The 12,871-nt window shown below is 50.4% G+C and overlaps 1 protein-coding gene across 1 annotated transcript in view; it reads right to left on the bottom strand.

Moving 5' to 3' along the window:
* Positions 1-12,871, bottom strand: part of SMIM35 (small integral membrane protein 35) — a 63,917-nt gene continuing 51,046 nt past the window's right edge. The window contains 3 exon segments of the mRNA XM_038005148.2: positions 1-10,501; positions 11,277-11,310; positions 12,237-12,353. Coding sequence (XP_037861076.2) covers positions 10,402-10,501; positions 11,277-11,310; positions 12,237-12,353 — 251 coding nt within the window. The 3' untranslated portion in view covers positions 1-10,401.

Consider the following 12,871-nt stretch of genomic DNA (forward strand, 5'->3'; position numbering starts at 1 on the left):
GACTTGGCTGGAGGCTTTTATTGTAGTCAGCTTTTCATTTTGTCAAGAAATATTATGAAGCATGTATTATGTTTTGGACATGGTGTTCAGCCCTGGGTACAGAGTGGTAAACTAAAGAAGCATGACTTCATGGAGCCTGTCATCTGGTTATGAAGATAAACACCAAACAAATAAACACAACAAATGTATTACTACAGTCAGTGATAAGTGGTGTGAAAGAAACTAAAATTCCACATGAAGGATGAGGCAGGAAGCAGAGAAACAGGGTAGGAGGCTGTCTTAGACTGGGCTACTACAACAAAACACCATGGACTGGGTGGCTTAAAAAACAGACATTTATCTCTCACAGTTCTGGAGGTGGGGAAGTGCAGGATCAAGGTGCCAGCTGAGTGAGTTTCCTGGGAGGGCTCTCTTCCTGGCTTGGAGACGGCCTCCTCCTTGCTGTGGCCTTACATGGTGGAGATAAAGAGCTCTGGCCTCTCTTCCACTTTCTTACAAGGGCATTAATCCCATCATGGAGGCCCCATCCTCATGACCTCATCTCAACCAATTACCTCCCAGAGGCCCCACCTCCAACTACCATCACACTGGGAGTGAGAGCTTCAACATGAATATGGGGAAGACAAAAATATTCGGTTCATAAGAGAGGCTTATACAATAGTCTAATCAAATGAGAGTACTGAGCAGGGGCAGTGGGAACAGAGAGAAAGGGACAGACTCAAAGACATTGTAAAGAAAGAGTTATCAAGATGGAGCGACAGGCCAGAGTGAAAGAAGGTCTCAGAAGTGCTGGTCACACTTGAACCCAATGATGAGAAAAGCAAAATACGGACATGGAAGGGAGACACACGTGTGGAGGGAGAGGGGAAATGATGAGTTCTGGCTTAATAATGACAAGCCATCGCAGAAAAGGTCTTTCAGCAATTGGCAAGGCTGGCCTGGATCTGTGAGGCTCAGGGCTGGGGATTCCCATGTGAGAGTGAGTGAGCCCATAACCCTTAGTGTGATGGTAAGGACACCGGCTTGGAGAAGATCCCCAAACCCCTGCAGCCAATAGGCAGTTAGAATATTCACGTGATGACTTCCTTCCTTGAGGAAAAGCAGGCTGCCATCCCTTCGACTCATCGAGTCACAGGAGCCGTGGCTGTATTTGGCATCTGTCTTGCAGAGCCCAGCCAGGAGCCTCACTGGGGGTCCTTGGTCCATCACAGCCCATCATCAAGGATGCAGCTGAGGGCTCCCTTTAGTAAGTTGTCCAATCTGTAGAACTGAGAGGCTCGGGGAGGGGTGCAGACTAGTACATGATCAGCAAAGGCCTGGGTGTAGGGTGCCACACCTGTCTACCTCTACCCACATGGGGCGGAAGGGCATGGTGGAGATTAAGACCTCGCAGTGACCCTGGAGAGAACAGGAACATTCTTCAGGATCCTACTATCTGGTCACCCCAGCCCTGGAAGTGTTCCTTGCCCTCCACCTCCCCACACCCCCTCTACCTGTCCCCTAAGGCAGAGTTTCTCAGACGATTGCCTCTGTCAGAATTACTTGGGAGTATTTGTCTTCCTAAGCTGCTCGCCAAGGCCCAGAATTTCTGAATGCCGGTTCCCAAGGACCTGCTAGGGAAACAACTTACAGCAACCACCTTGCAGGTGATTCCAGCACACACTGAGTCACCCCTTTAAGGAACAACCTGATAATTTGCCGCTTGTTCTGTTAAAATCAGTCCTTTTTCTCCCCACTGCCCTCTACTTGGTATCACCCAGTCCACAACTTTAAGTGTCATCTGGATGCTGGTGGCTTCCAAATGTCCAAACAGGGTTTCTCTCCAGAACTCTATCCAGCTGCCTCATCAGCAGCTCCATGTGGATGTCTAGCATGCATCTCAAAATGATAGTGTCTACAACAGAGCTCATGATTTCCCTGACACTCCTTCCTCCCCTAGTCTTCCCCACCTGAAAAATGGCACCACCCTTCCCCTAGTTCAGGCCAAAAATCCAGGAGTCAGCCCTTTCTGCCCCATCAAACTCCTCAGTAGGTCCTATCAGCTCTACCTTCCAGATAAATGGTGGATCCGATCACTTGTTGCCACCTCCCACTGTCATCTGGTCAAATTCATTGTCACTGCTCCCCTGGACCACCATGAGGCTCTGTCCTGCTCCTCTGCATCCACCCCTGCTCCCTCAGTCTAATCTCCATCCCTCAATCCTCCTGATGCAGTGCACAGGGCTGCATGGGCTCCCCCAGAACTGGAGGAGCCAGGCAGTAAGCAGATGGCAGGCCGTGGGCACTGGAGACAAGACTTTGTCAGGCCAGGAGGACAGGAGGCACCGACTGTACGGGCTGTCATGGGGACATGCACAGGGATCAACGGCGTGTGGACAGCGGGCGTTTGGCCTAGCTGGTGCTTTCTGGAAGGCCTCCTTGCGGAAGACAAGCCAAGGGTTCTGAAAACTTCCTGGCCAGCACCACCTTCTCTCCCATCCTTCACAATCAACTTTTTGAAATAATTGAAAGATTCACTGACTCCACTTCCAACTGCTTCTGCAGCACTGACAGCTCCAGGGACACCCCACTTATGGTATGCTATAATATGCAAATGGCCGGATGGACTGCCACAGCAAGCTTGTTGGTCTGAAAATGCTCCAAGGGCAAACAGGAAGAGGCAACAGCCCCAGGGAGTAGAAAGAATGCTGAGCCAGTATCTGTTCTCTCCACATGAAACCATCATGTCAGTTCTGGACCTCAGTCTTCTCATCTGTGAAATGGACAGAGTAGTCTTCAAGCTGACTTCTTTAATTAGTGCCCTGGGCACATTGCTATCCCTGAGTGTGCTACATGCAGTACTGACTGTGGGCTCCCGGACAGCAGAAACCCCTCTGATTTCTCTCTGTGTCCTTTGCACCCAATCAATGCCTAACACATTGCAATGGGTGCTCAATAAATTTTGATGAATAAATGAATGCATGAATGAATGAATTTCTTCCATTCGTGGGAAGGAACTTGAAGAAGCATAGTATCCAAACGTGAGAAGGTAACAGTGGTGATGGTAGCTTGTGGCTGAACAGACACTTGGGAGGCATTTAGACTGAGCCTAAAGAAAAGCAGGCTGTACCTAACTATGATTTTAGATTTTATCCTCAGGCTTGCCATCTTCTTAGCCAAGGCATATTATACCATGCTGATTTCCTTCCTTGCTATTTTCACCCTACAACTCTTGGGTGTTGTAGGAACTCAGGGCTACAGACCAAACAGGAAGACTAAGGCAAGGGGATGTGGTCAAGAGACAAGGCAAAGGACCATGAAAACATTCAACATGCATTCACTCTTTGGGCAAACATTGAGCCTCTGTCATGGGCGTGCTCTCTGGAAACACAAAAGGCAATCTGACATGATCCTTCTCCTTCTTGGCTCAGTTGTGTAGTACACACACACAGGCATACGCAGGGGTGTCTCCACCCACCTCCTTCTCCACTCCCCACCCCCGCCCAGCACTGTGGAACTGATTAGAGACCGTCTGGAGGGAGAAGTAGGTTCTTGGGGGCCGAAGATGTCAAGGTAGATGCCAGCTTGGACTGAGGGTAGAAGTGGGTGAAAAAGGATTATTCAGAGTTACCTGAGCTCTGAAATAGCCTCCCAGCTGGAAGGGACCTCAGAGTCCTCAGGTCCAATCGCAGCCTTATACAAACACAGCACCAGGGGCTCAAAGCTTGCGCTCACCAGCTACAAGGGGAGGAAATGGGACTAGAATAGAAGATGTGACTTCTTTTTTTTTTTTTGAGACTGAGTCTCACTCTGTTGCCAGGCTGGAGTGCAGTGGTGCGATCTTGGCTCACTGCAACCTCTGCCTCCTGGGGCTGCAGGAACGTGCCACCATGCCCAGCGAATTTTTGTATTTTTAGTAGAGATAGGGTTTCACCATGTTGGCCAGGATGGTCTCAATATCTTGACCTTGTGATCTGCTGGCCTTGGCCTCCCAAAGTGCTGAGATTATAGGCGTGAGCCACTGTGCCCGGCTAAAGATGCGACTTCTTATACTGCCCACCATCATTCCCCCAGTGGCTCCCTGCTTATCGTGAGAAACTGCATCCTCCTGATTGGAGAGGAGGAGACCAGCCCAATAGCTCTGCAGATAAAAACTCACCTCCAGCACTGCCCAACCTGTTTTCGTTTTTTTTTTTTTTTTTTTTTTTTTTAGTGAGAGTCTCACTGTTTCCAGGCTGGAGTGCAGTGGCACAGTCCCAGCCCACTGCAACATCTGCCTCCTGGGTTCAAGCAATTCCCTTGCCTCAGCCTCCCTAGTAGCTGGGATTACAGGCACGAGCCACCACGCTTGGCTAATTTTTGTAGTTTTAGCAGAGACGGGTTTTCACCATGTTGGTCAGGCTGATCTTGAACTCCTGACCTCAAGTGATCCTCCCACCTTGGCTTCCCAAAGTGCTAGGATTACAGGCATGAGCCACTGCGCCCGGTCCCACCTGTTGTTTTGCTGGCCTGCTGCTGCTCCAGGCAGGCAGAACATTTTCACTTCTGGTCTCCAAGTGTGAGAATTCACCAGGCCACCAGCTTCCTGTTTTGTATCAGATCTGTTTAAATATCACAGCTTCTAGATGGTTTTAGATCACTAAGCAGTTTTTAGAAATATAATAATGATCCTCCCATCTGCTTCCACTTTGAGTTTGTCAGACTCCTGGAGCAGAGAGTGGGGCACTATAGACTCTGGGCTCCTGGTCCCTGGCACTAGGCACCCTCCAATGCCACTGGCATGGGACAAGATCATTAAAACTTGAAGAAGAACCTAGAGGAGAGAAAAGCTCCCTCTTCACCTGCCAGCGTCGTCATGGTTTTGATCATTCCTTAGTTATACTTCAAGATAGAAAAATCGTCATCTATGTGCTCTCTCTCAGAAATGTAACTGATCATGAGCACAAGGTTGAATGTCGTCAAGGATGAGGAGAGAGAGAAAGTTTTGGTTTTCAGAGCACCTGGGATTGCACCAGGCATGAAGCAATGCTCAAGATGTTCTGAAGAGAGATTTCAACACAATTTCCTGAGAAGTTCCTGGCTATGGCCAGAGGCATGCAAAGTACCGTGGAGAACTCAAAAGAGGTTTAAAACCTGATTCTGCCTGCAAGAAATGCCCATCAAATAGGAGAAAACAAGGTTAATTTCAGGGAGACTGGATGCCCCCATGGTGCCTAGCATAGTTCCTGGCATGTTATGGAAGCAGTGTGAATAAATGAATGCAAAGAAATAATCAATAATAAAGTTATGGGAGCCTGAGACTATCTGTATTTAAAATCAGCAGAGCACAAGATCCATGGGTCTTACAGAAGGCTCCCTGGAGAAGGGAAATTTGAGCTGGCATGAAGAATGGGCAGAATTTGGTGATTCGGAGGTCAAGGAAGGTCTAAAAAAACAAAAGGAAGAAAGAGGAGTAGGTCAGTGGGAAGCTCCTGAGCTCCCTTCTCACCACACAAGGAGACCCCAGAAAGAGATTAGAGACCATCTAGAGGGAGGAGTATGTTCTTGGGGGCCAAGGATGTCAGGATAGCTGCCAGTTTGGACTGAGGCTAGAAGTGGGTGACAAAGGATTATAAAGAAAATAGATTCTTGCCTGGCCTTGAACAAATCACTTCACAGTGCTCTGAGCCTCTGTTCCCTCACCTGTGAGGCTGTGAGGATGAAGACAGGCTGTGCCTCATAAGCCTCTGGCCTGCACTGATACGTGCTCAGTAAACATTAGCGTTTCACCCTACAGGTAAAGAACAATTTGGCTGGGAATGGGCCAGACTTGGAACCTGGTCAGACACATTCAGAGTCAAGGAAAGGCTAAGTAATGCTTAGAATCCTAGACCATTAGGGAACTGCAGCCGTCACCCTTCAACTGCCATCTCCTAAATTAGAAAGATATATTGACACTTTGTACTTGCATCTTTTAATTGTTTACTGAGCACCTACTATGGACCAGGTTATATGCTAAGAACTGAGAATGCAGAGGCTTTAAAAAAAAAAATAGATAAGGTCTTTACTCTTCTACAAGTAAGAACCAGGAGAAACCTTGGAAAAATAGTCCAAACTTTTGATTTCCAGATGCTGAAATAGATGTCCAGAGAGGTGGACTAAGTAGCCCATGACCACACAGCACGTCAGAGCAGGGTCAGAACCAGACCTTATATTACATTCAGTCCTCATCCTTACGCCCTGAGGTCAGCTGCATCCGTGAGGGCGCAGACTCTGCTCAGCTCTGGTGCAGCCAGTAGCCAGCTGTGGAACTTGGGTAAAACATGCTGCTTTTCTGACCCAAGTGTCCGTATATGTAAAACAGGACCAAGAATAATCCCTGTGTCTCAAGCTTGACATAAGGCTCAAACGCAGTACCATGCGAGAAAAGGCTTTGTGCTCTGTGAACTGTGGACTGTGCAAACAGTCTCTGCTCCTCCTTTTGATCACTAAGCAGTTTTTAAAAATATAATAATGATCCTCCCATCTGCTCCTACTTTGAGTTTCTCAGACTCCTGAAGCAGAGAGAGGGGCACCATAGACTCTGGCCTCCGGCTCCTGTCAGCTGGCCCCCTCCAATGCCACTGGCATGGGAGAAGATCATTAAGACTTCAAGGAGAACATAGAGGAGAGAGAAGCTCCCTCTTCACCTCCCAACCTCATCATGATTTTAAATGATTTTCTAGGACAAAGAAGCCTTCTGTGGCTACACCGGGTGTCTCTTCTCTACTCGGCAAGTAGTTGCTGGCCTCCTCCAGCACGCTCCAGTTTTAGGAGCTACTAAAGACCTACGGAACATAACCTTGCTTGCAGAGGGCTCAGCTTGGTTGAGGAACAGCACAAATGGAGGAAATGTGGTCACCTGCAATTCAGATCAAAATGAGTGGTATCAAGTCTCGAACCCTGAGCAAAGTCACAGCAAAGATGGACTTGAGCCATCCCACAGAGACTAGGTATGGCTAGGAGGGGAGGGGCTGTGGGGACAAAAGGGCACCCAGGCTGGAGAATAGCCCCAGAGAAGGCACCAAAGGGTGGCAGGGGAACTGGGAGCAGCTAGCCCCTGGGCCCTCGGCCCCTGTGACTACCTCTGGGCTCTTAGGGCCAGTGGAAAGAAGAACTGTAAAAAGGTAGCAGGAAGGTGCTGGGAGAGGCCCTGGCATAGCCATGGTCTGGGTGCCCAACCAGTGCCTGGCTCAGCCAAACCTGTGGCTGGGTTTCCAGGCATCTGCTCCCCAATCGTTTCTAAACAAGCTGGAATCTGCCCTTTGGAGCTCTCAACAGAAACACACAGAGTCCAGGGGTGGGGCCTAGGCCTCAAGGGTGAAGAAAGCTGTGTTCGCCAGTGACCTGCGGAAGTAAGGAAAAGAGGGGGAGTCTGAGGGGACAGAGGGTGCGTCAGAGGGCCCTAAAAGAGGAAGTCGCCCAGTATCAGTTCTGCTCCCGAGGATGGGAAATACCCTCCATGCTCCCAGCCCTGGGCAGCTGTCCCCGTCTCCTCACCTGAAGCCACAGACCTCAGGCCAGGGCCACCTGGCTCCTGGGCCCATCCTCCCTTTCAAGTTTCCCCAAGGCTACTGAGTTCTGAGCACTTCCAGGGGCGTAGGCCAGGCATGGACTGCAGACCCAGGATCCCTGCTAGGCAGGGTGCGGGTAGAGAGTTTTATTGGGGTTGGCCCAGGTGCAGCGGCTCACACCTGTAATCCCAGCACTTTGGGAGACCGAGGTGGGTGGATCACTTGAGGTTAGGAGTTCGGGACCAGCCTGGCCACATGGTGAAACCCCATCTGTATTAAAAATATAAAAGTTAGTTGGGCATGATGGTATGCACCTGTAATCCCAGCGACTTGGGAGGCTGAGGCAGGAGGATCCCTTGAACCTGGGAGACAGAGGTTGCAGTGAGGCAAGATCCCACCACTGCACTCCAGTCTGGGCAACAGGGTGAGACTCTGTCAAGAAAGAAAGAAAGAAAGAAAGAGAGAAAGAGAGAAAGAGAGAAAGAGAGAAAGAGAGAAAGAGAGAAAGAGAGAAAGAGAGAAAGAGAGAAAGAGAGAAAGAAAGAAAGAAAGGAAGGAAGGAAGGAAGGAAGGAAGGAAGGAAGGAAGGAAGGAAGGAAGGAAGGGGAAGGAAAGGAAGGAAAGGAAGGAAAGAAAGGAGGAAGGAAAGGAAGGAAAGGAAGGAAAGGAAAGAAAGGAAGGAAAGGAAAGAAAGGAAAGGGAGAGAGAGAGAGAGAGAGAAAGGAAGGAAGGAAGGAAGGAAGGAAGGAAGGAAGGAAGGAAGGAAGGAAGGAAGAAGGAAGGAAGGAAGGAAAGAAAGAAAGAGGAAGGAAGGAAGGAAGGATTGATTACTGGGGCCCGAACCTCAGGGATTAGGAAACAGGCCCCAGTCCTCAGAACTGAAATCCAAGGAAGGAAGCTGAAGACAACCCATCTCCCCTCCCTGCTATTCCAAGAGGCCTTCAAGGAAGGGAGGGGTCCCAGAACCATTAAGGGGCCTTCCTCACTCCCACTTACTCAGGGACAGAAGACTTAGTTGAAGACCTCCAAATCCAGAGACTTGGTAGTTAAGTCAAAGCCTGGCTATGCTGGGAGGATGGCCCCCAGACCCTGGCAGAAAATGGGGTAAGGGCTGGTAAAGCTCCTCGCCTTCCTTCCTCTACAATCTGCTACAACCCAAAAAGAGAAATGAGGCTTCAGGAAAGGGAGCATAGGAAGAGAAATCACACAGCTTCCCTCCTCCTCCCCCTTGCTGTACTGGGCTCCTGCATCTGTTGCTGGGCTGCTAGCAGAGGGGCTGGTGGATGGCTGTTCTAACTGCAGGTTTCAGCAGTGACAGGCCCCCTTCTCTTGCCCTACTCCAACCACAGGAGCCCTGAGGACACTGCCTCTCTGGTTTGAACAAGTCTGCACTAAGCACCTTCTGAGCTGATGTCCCGTGCACACTCCACCTCCAGTCCAGCAGGGCACAGACCGGAAAAAGGATGATGATTCACGAGGGGAACTGCCCCACTGTCCACCAAACTACAGTGGATTCCTGGTTTCCCTGCTGCATTATCTGGTTTGTTCAGCCTCGCCTGGGTTCCTCTTCACACTCCCACCATTTCCGGCCCCCTTTTGCCACAGGGCAGGCTTTGCACAAGAAATGCAGAACACCGTAAGGTGGCACTCACCCACTCCCCCGTACCCACCCCATTGCAGGAGCCTAGGCAACAAGAACATGTTTCTAGACTGTTCTCAGCACTGCACATCAAAATTGGGAGTTGGTCATGTTTGGGATGCACTAAGGCCTTCAGCAGTAAGAGAACAGGCCCAGATTGGGGATGGGGCAAGGGGAGGGTTGAAAGTGCTGGAACCAAGTACAGAGTGGGGCGGGGCAGAGTCGAGGCCCAGCTCAGGCTTCAGGGAAATTGGCCGCAGGTGGGAATGTTAAAACCGTGTCTGGAATCACCTCTGTGTAACTTTGCCTATTTGAAGCTATGACTGACTTTCTGGCCCCTGGTCAACCGTACAAGGGGAGGTGACTGGAGATACCCCATAAAGAAGCTCCCCACTGGTGTCTGCAGGCCTCGCCCACACTGGACTGCACTGGGCAGGGCCGGTTCTCCAGGACATCTCTGACCCCTCCTACAGGCTCAGGGGCTTCCGGGGATCCAGCTCCCTCCTGAGGAATGGCGGCCTCTTTTAGTTCTGTGAGAAAGCCGCTGCTGCCCAGCCAGACTCCATCCCCAGAGGCCTGACTCCCCAGGACTCCCATGCCATAGGCTGATGCCATATCCAGAGGAGACCCCCTCATTCTCCACAATGAGGGGCTAGGCCAGGCCTTGAAGATCCAAGGGGATGAGGGCAGTCCAGGGGAGCCTGGGAGGGGCAAGAACTGCCGGAGGGAGAAATGGTTTGGATGGGAAAAAGTAACTGAGATGCGGGGAAGGGATTGGCTTGAAGGCAGTTAAGGGAAGGTGTGGCCAAAGGATCGGTGGGCCGTGAAGCAGGGGAGGCTCCTGGGCGTGGAAAGCTCAGAACTGAAGTGATGCTTCTCAGAGATATTGGCCATCTGGAAATTTCATCTCAGAGCAAGAGCTGAGATAAAAAGCTCTGCTCTAGAAGCTTCCACCTTGAATACAAACAGAACCTTCCCAGGAAGGAAAGGCTGGGCATGGATTGGGTGGACAGGAGGAAACAGGGCAGGCCTAGTGCCAGAAGCGGGTGGGGGAAAACATGACCCCAAGCCTGAGATCAGCACTAGAAGACAGGGGATGAACCAGATAATCTTTTTGGGTTCCAAATGGTCCTTGGTGCGAGGCTTGGGTGCCTGGACCGTCTTAAGACCTTACTTGGACATCAGGCTCACTTGGCAGCTCTCCCAACTCCAACTCCTCTCCCCAGGGCTCCACAAGCTGCTGCCTCTGCATCAGACTAGCCTGTTGGAGAACTTCATGTAGCCACCATCTGAGCTGCTGATGTGACCACTGATGGTGAAGGGCGGACCCATCTCTACATCCTTCAGGTTCCTGAAAAAGATGATCCAATCAGGCTACTGGAGCTGATAACCTAGCCTCTCCCTGGGACCCCATCTCCCTTGACTCCAGGGCACCAACTCACTGACTTGTCTTCCAGAAAAGCAAGTGGGCCAATTACTGTAATCATCTCTCAGGGCCAAAGGAGGTACAGCCCTGTCTGTGGCAAGTAGATGAGATGACCAGTGCCAAGAGGACTTCTGGCTCGCACTCCCTGAATCCCTGATTTTCTCATATGCTCCTCTTTTTGATACCATCTTGTGCCTGAGATTACATTATCTGTAATCAGACCTGTCTCCAGCAGAGACATGAAATGCTTGAAGACAGAGACTATGCCCAGTCATCTTTGTACTCCTTGAAACTAATACTGCAGTGGTGGTGGTTATGATAGAATCTTTTTGAATAAATGAAAAGGAAGGAAGGAAGGAAGGAAGGCTCTGCCTGCTTGGGGGAGAGATGGATGGATAGATGGATGGATGGATGGATGGATGAATGGATGGATGGATGGAAGGATGGATGGATATTCCCTGCCTAAGGGTGAGTGTTAAGGAAATCATTGTCATCAGGGTTTCACATAGTCCTGTGTGTGTTCAAGTTTTAATTCATGGGACTTTTCTAAATAGATTCCCGTGCCCTTCTTTTCTTTTCTTAGGGGCATGAACAGAAGACAGGAAAGGGAACCAGTCAGTTCTTACTCTATCTTTGATTCTTTTTCCATTATATCTACCCCCAACCCCCACATCACCCAGATTTCCCTGAATTTACTCACCGGATTTGGTATAAGTTGAAGACAAAATTAGGCCCTAGGAGGACAATCCAAAAAGAGAGGGTTAGCACCTCCAGGGGAAGCAGTCCATCACCCTTCTAAGAACGTCTGGTGCTCCCTCCCCCTTGTCTGGAGGAGGAAGGTGGCTGGACTGGACCTCAGGATGGGGTGGGAGCATCCCAGCCTCCTTCAGGGCCCCCCATTAAGGATCCTGATTATCCTGGGATGAAGGCAGTCCTAGCCTGGACCCCAAAAGAACCAGACCTGGGCTTGAATTCAGACTCCACCTCATTCTAACTCTATGACCTTAGCCTCATGTCCCCATCTATAAAAATGAAGCCTATAATAATGTCTTTCTCATGTGGAATTTTAAAGAAAATCATATTAGATGAAAGTGCATGACAAATATCCATGGACTCTGTTAAAGTTAACTGCAGGTCTAGGAAATAATCTCTACCTCTTGGCATTCCAGCACACCCTTCCAGCTTTCCCAGAATCCAGTGAAAAGTGCAGCTATGTCTAGAGTTGGGAACACCACAGCAATTTCCAGGAGACTCCCAGAGAAGCTGATACCTCCACAAGCTTAGGAGAGGGTCCCAAGACCCATAGGCAGGGGCAGAGACACAAAAGGAGCCAGAGTTAGACCACTCGGAGCTTGGCCTCTCTAGCCTGTTGCTCTTGGCCTTGGGGGCCCACACAGACCCCTGGCATGGACACTGAGGGAGGAGGAAGCTGGCTGCTTGCTGGGGTGGGAGGAGCCCCCATTCCCTCGATAAAGGCGCCATTGCCCCACATCACCACCTCAACTGCTCAGCCACCCACTCAAGTCTTCAACCACTGCAACCACCACAGGAAATATTTTTGCATCCCACCATGCTGAAGAGTTTGCAGCCCTGCCAGGCATTGCTATGGGAGAGGAGGAGCTGGGCAGAACTGGGGCGACAGGGCCCAGTGCACACTCACCCTCCCAGCAGTACCCGCGCTGGTACCACTTGGCCAGGCTGTAGCCGAGGATGGACACGAGCAGCAGCAACAGTCCCACGCCAAGGATCAGGCCCAAGGTGCTGATGGAGTCCTCACCTGCAGAGACACACAGTTGTGCACCCTCCCACAGCCCCCTGCACCAAGCCACCTGCACCACATTCCAAAGCTCCTTTCCTCCCTTCCCACTGCCCACCAACATCACTCCCCTCGGAGCCTTGCTCTGAGCCCGAGGATTCAGCCCAGCTAGACTAAGATGAAAATGTTTGACACCTGAATTTTTAGAGTGAGCCTATCCAGTATTTGGAGCTTATTAATCCAAAGGAATAGTCATCTGATAGTAGAGATTGTTTGAGGTCTTTTTGAAGCCACAGGCACTCTACCTGGAAAAGGCTCTGCCTGTCTGGGGGAGAGCCTGGGACGTCCTGCCTCAGCATGAGCCAGGTGATCAGAGGGGCCACCTGGAGGGTCCAAGAACACCTACCTAGGAGCCTCAGTCCCCACTCCCCTTTGCAAAGCTCATGCACCCAGTGGCAGCAGGGTGTTAACCCTTGAGCTCTGTTTGCTGCCTGTACTTACCACTTCTTCCCTTTTTGTGGTATGAGCTCTTAGCTAAA

This window comes from Chlorocebus sabaeus, chromosome 1 (assembly GCF_047675955.1).
Source record: "Chlorocebus sabaeus isolate Y175 chromosome 1, mChlSab1.0.hap1, whole genome shotgun sequence".
Classification (NCBI taxonomy): Eukaryota; Metazoa; Chordata; class Mammalia; order Primates; family Cercopithecidae; genus Chlorocebus; species Chlorocebus sabaeus.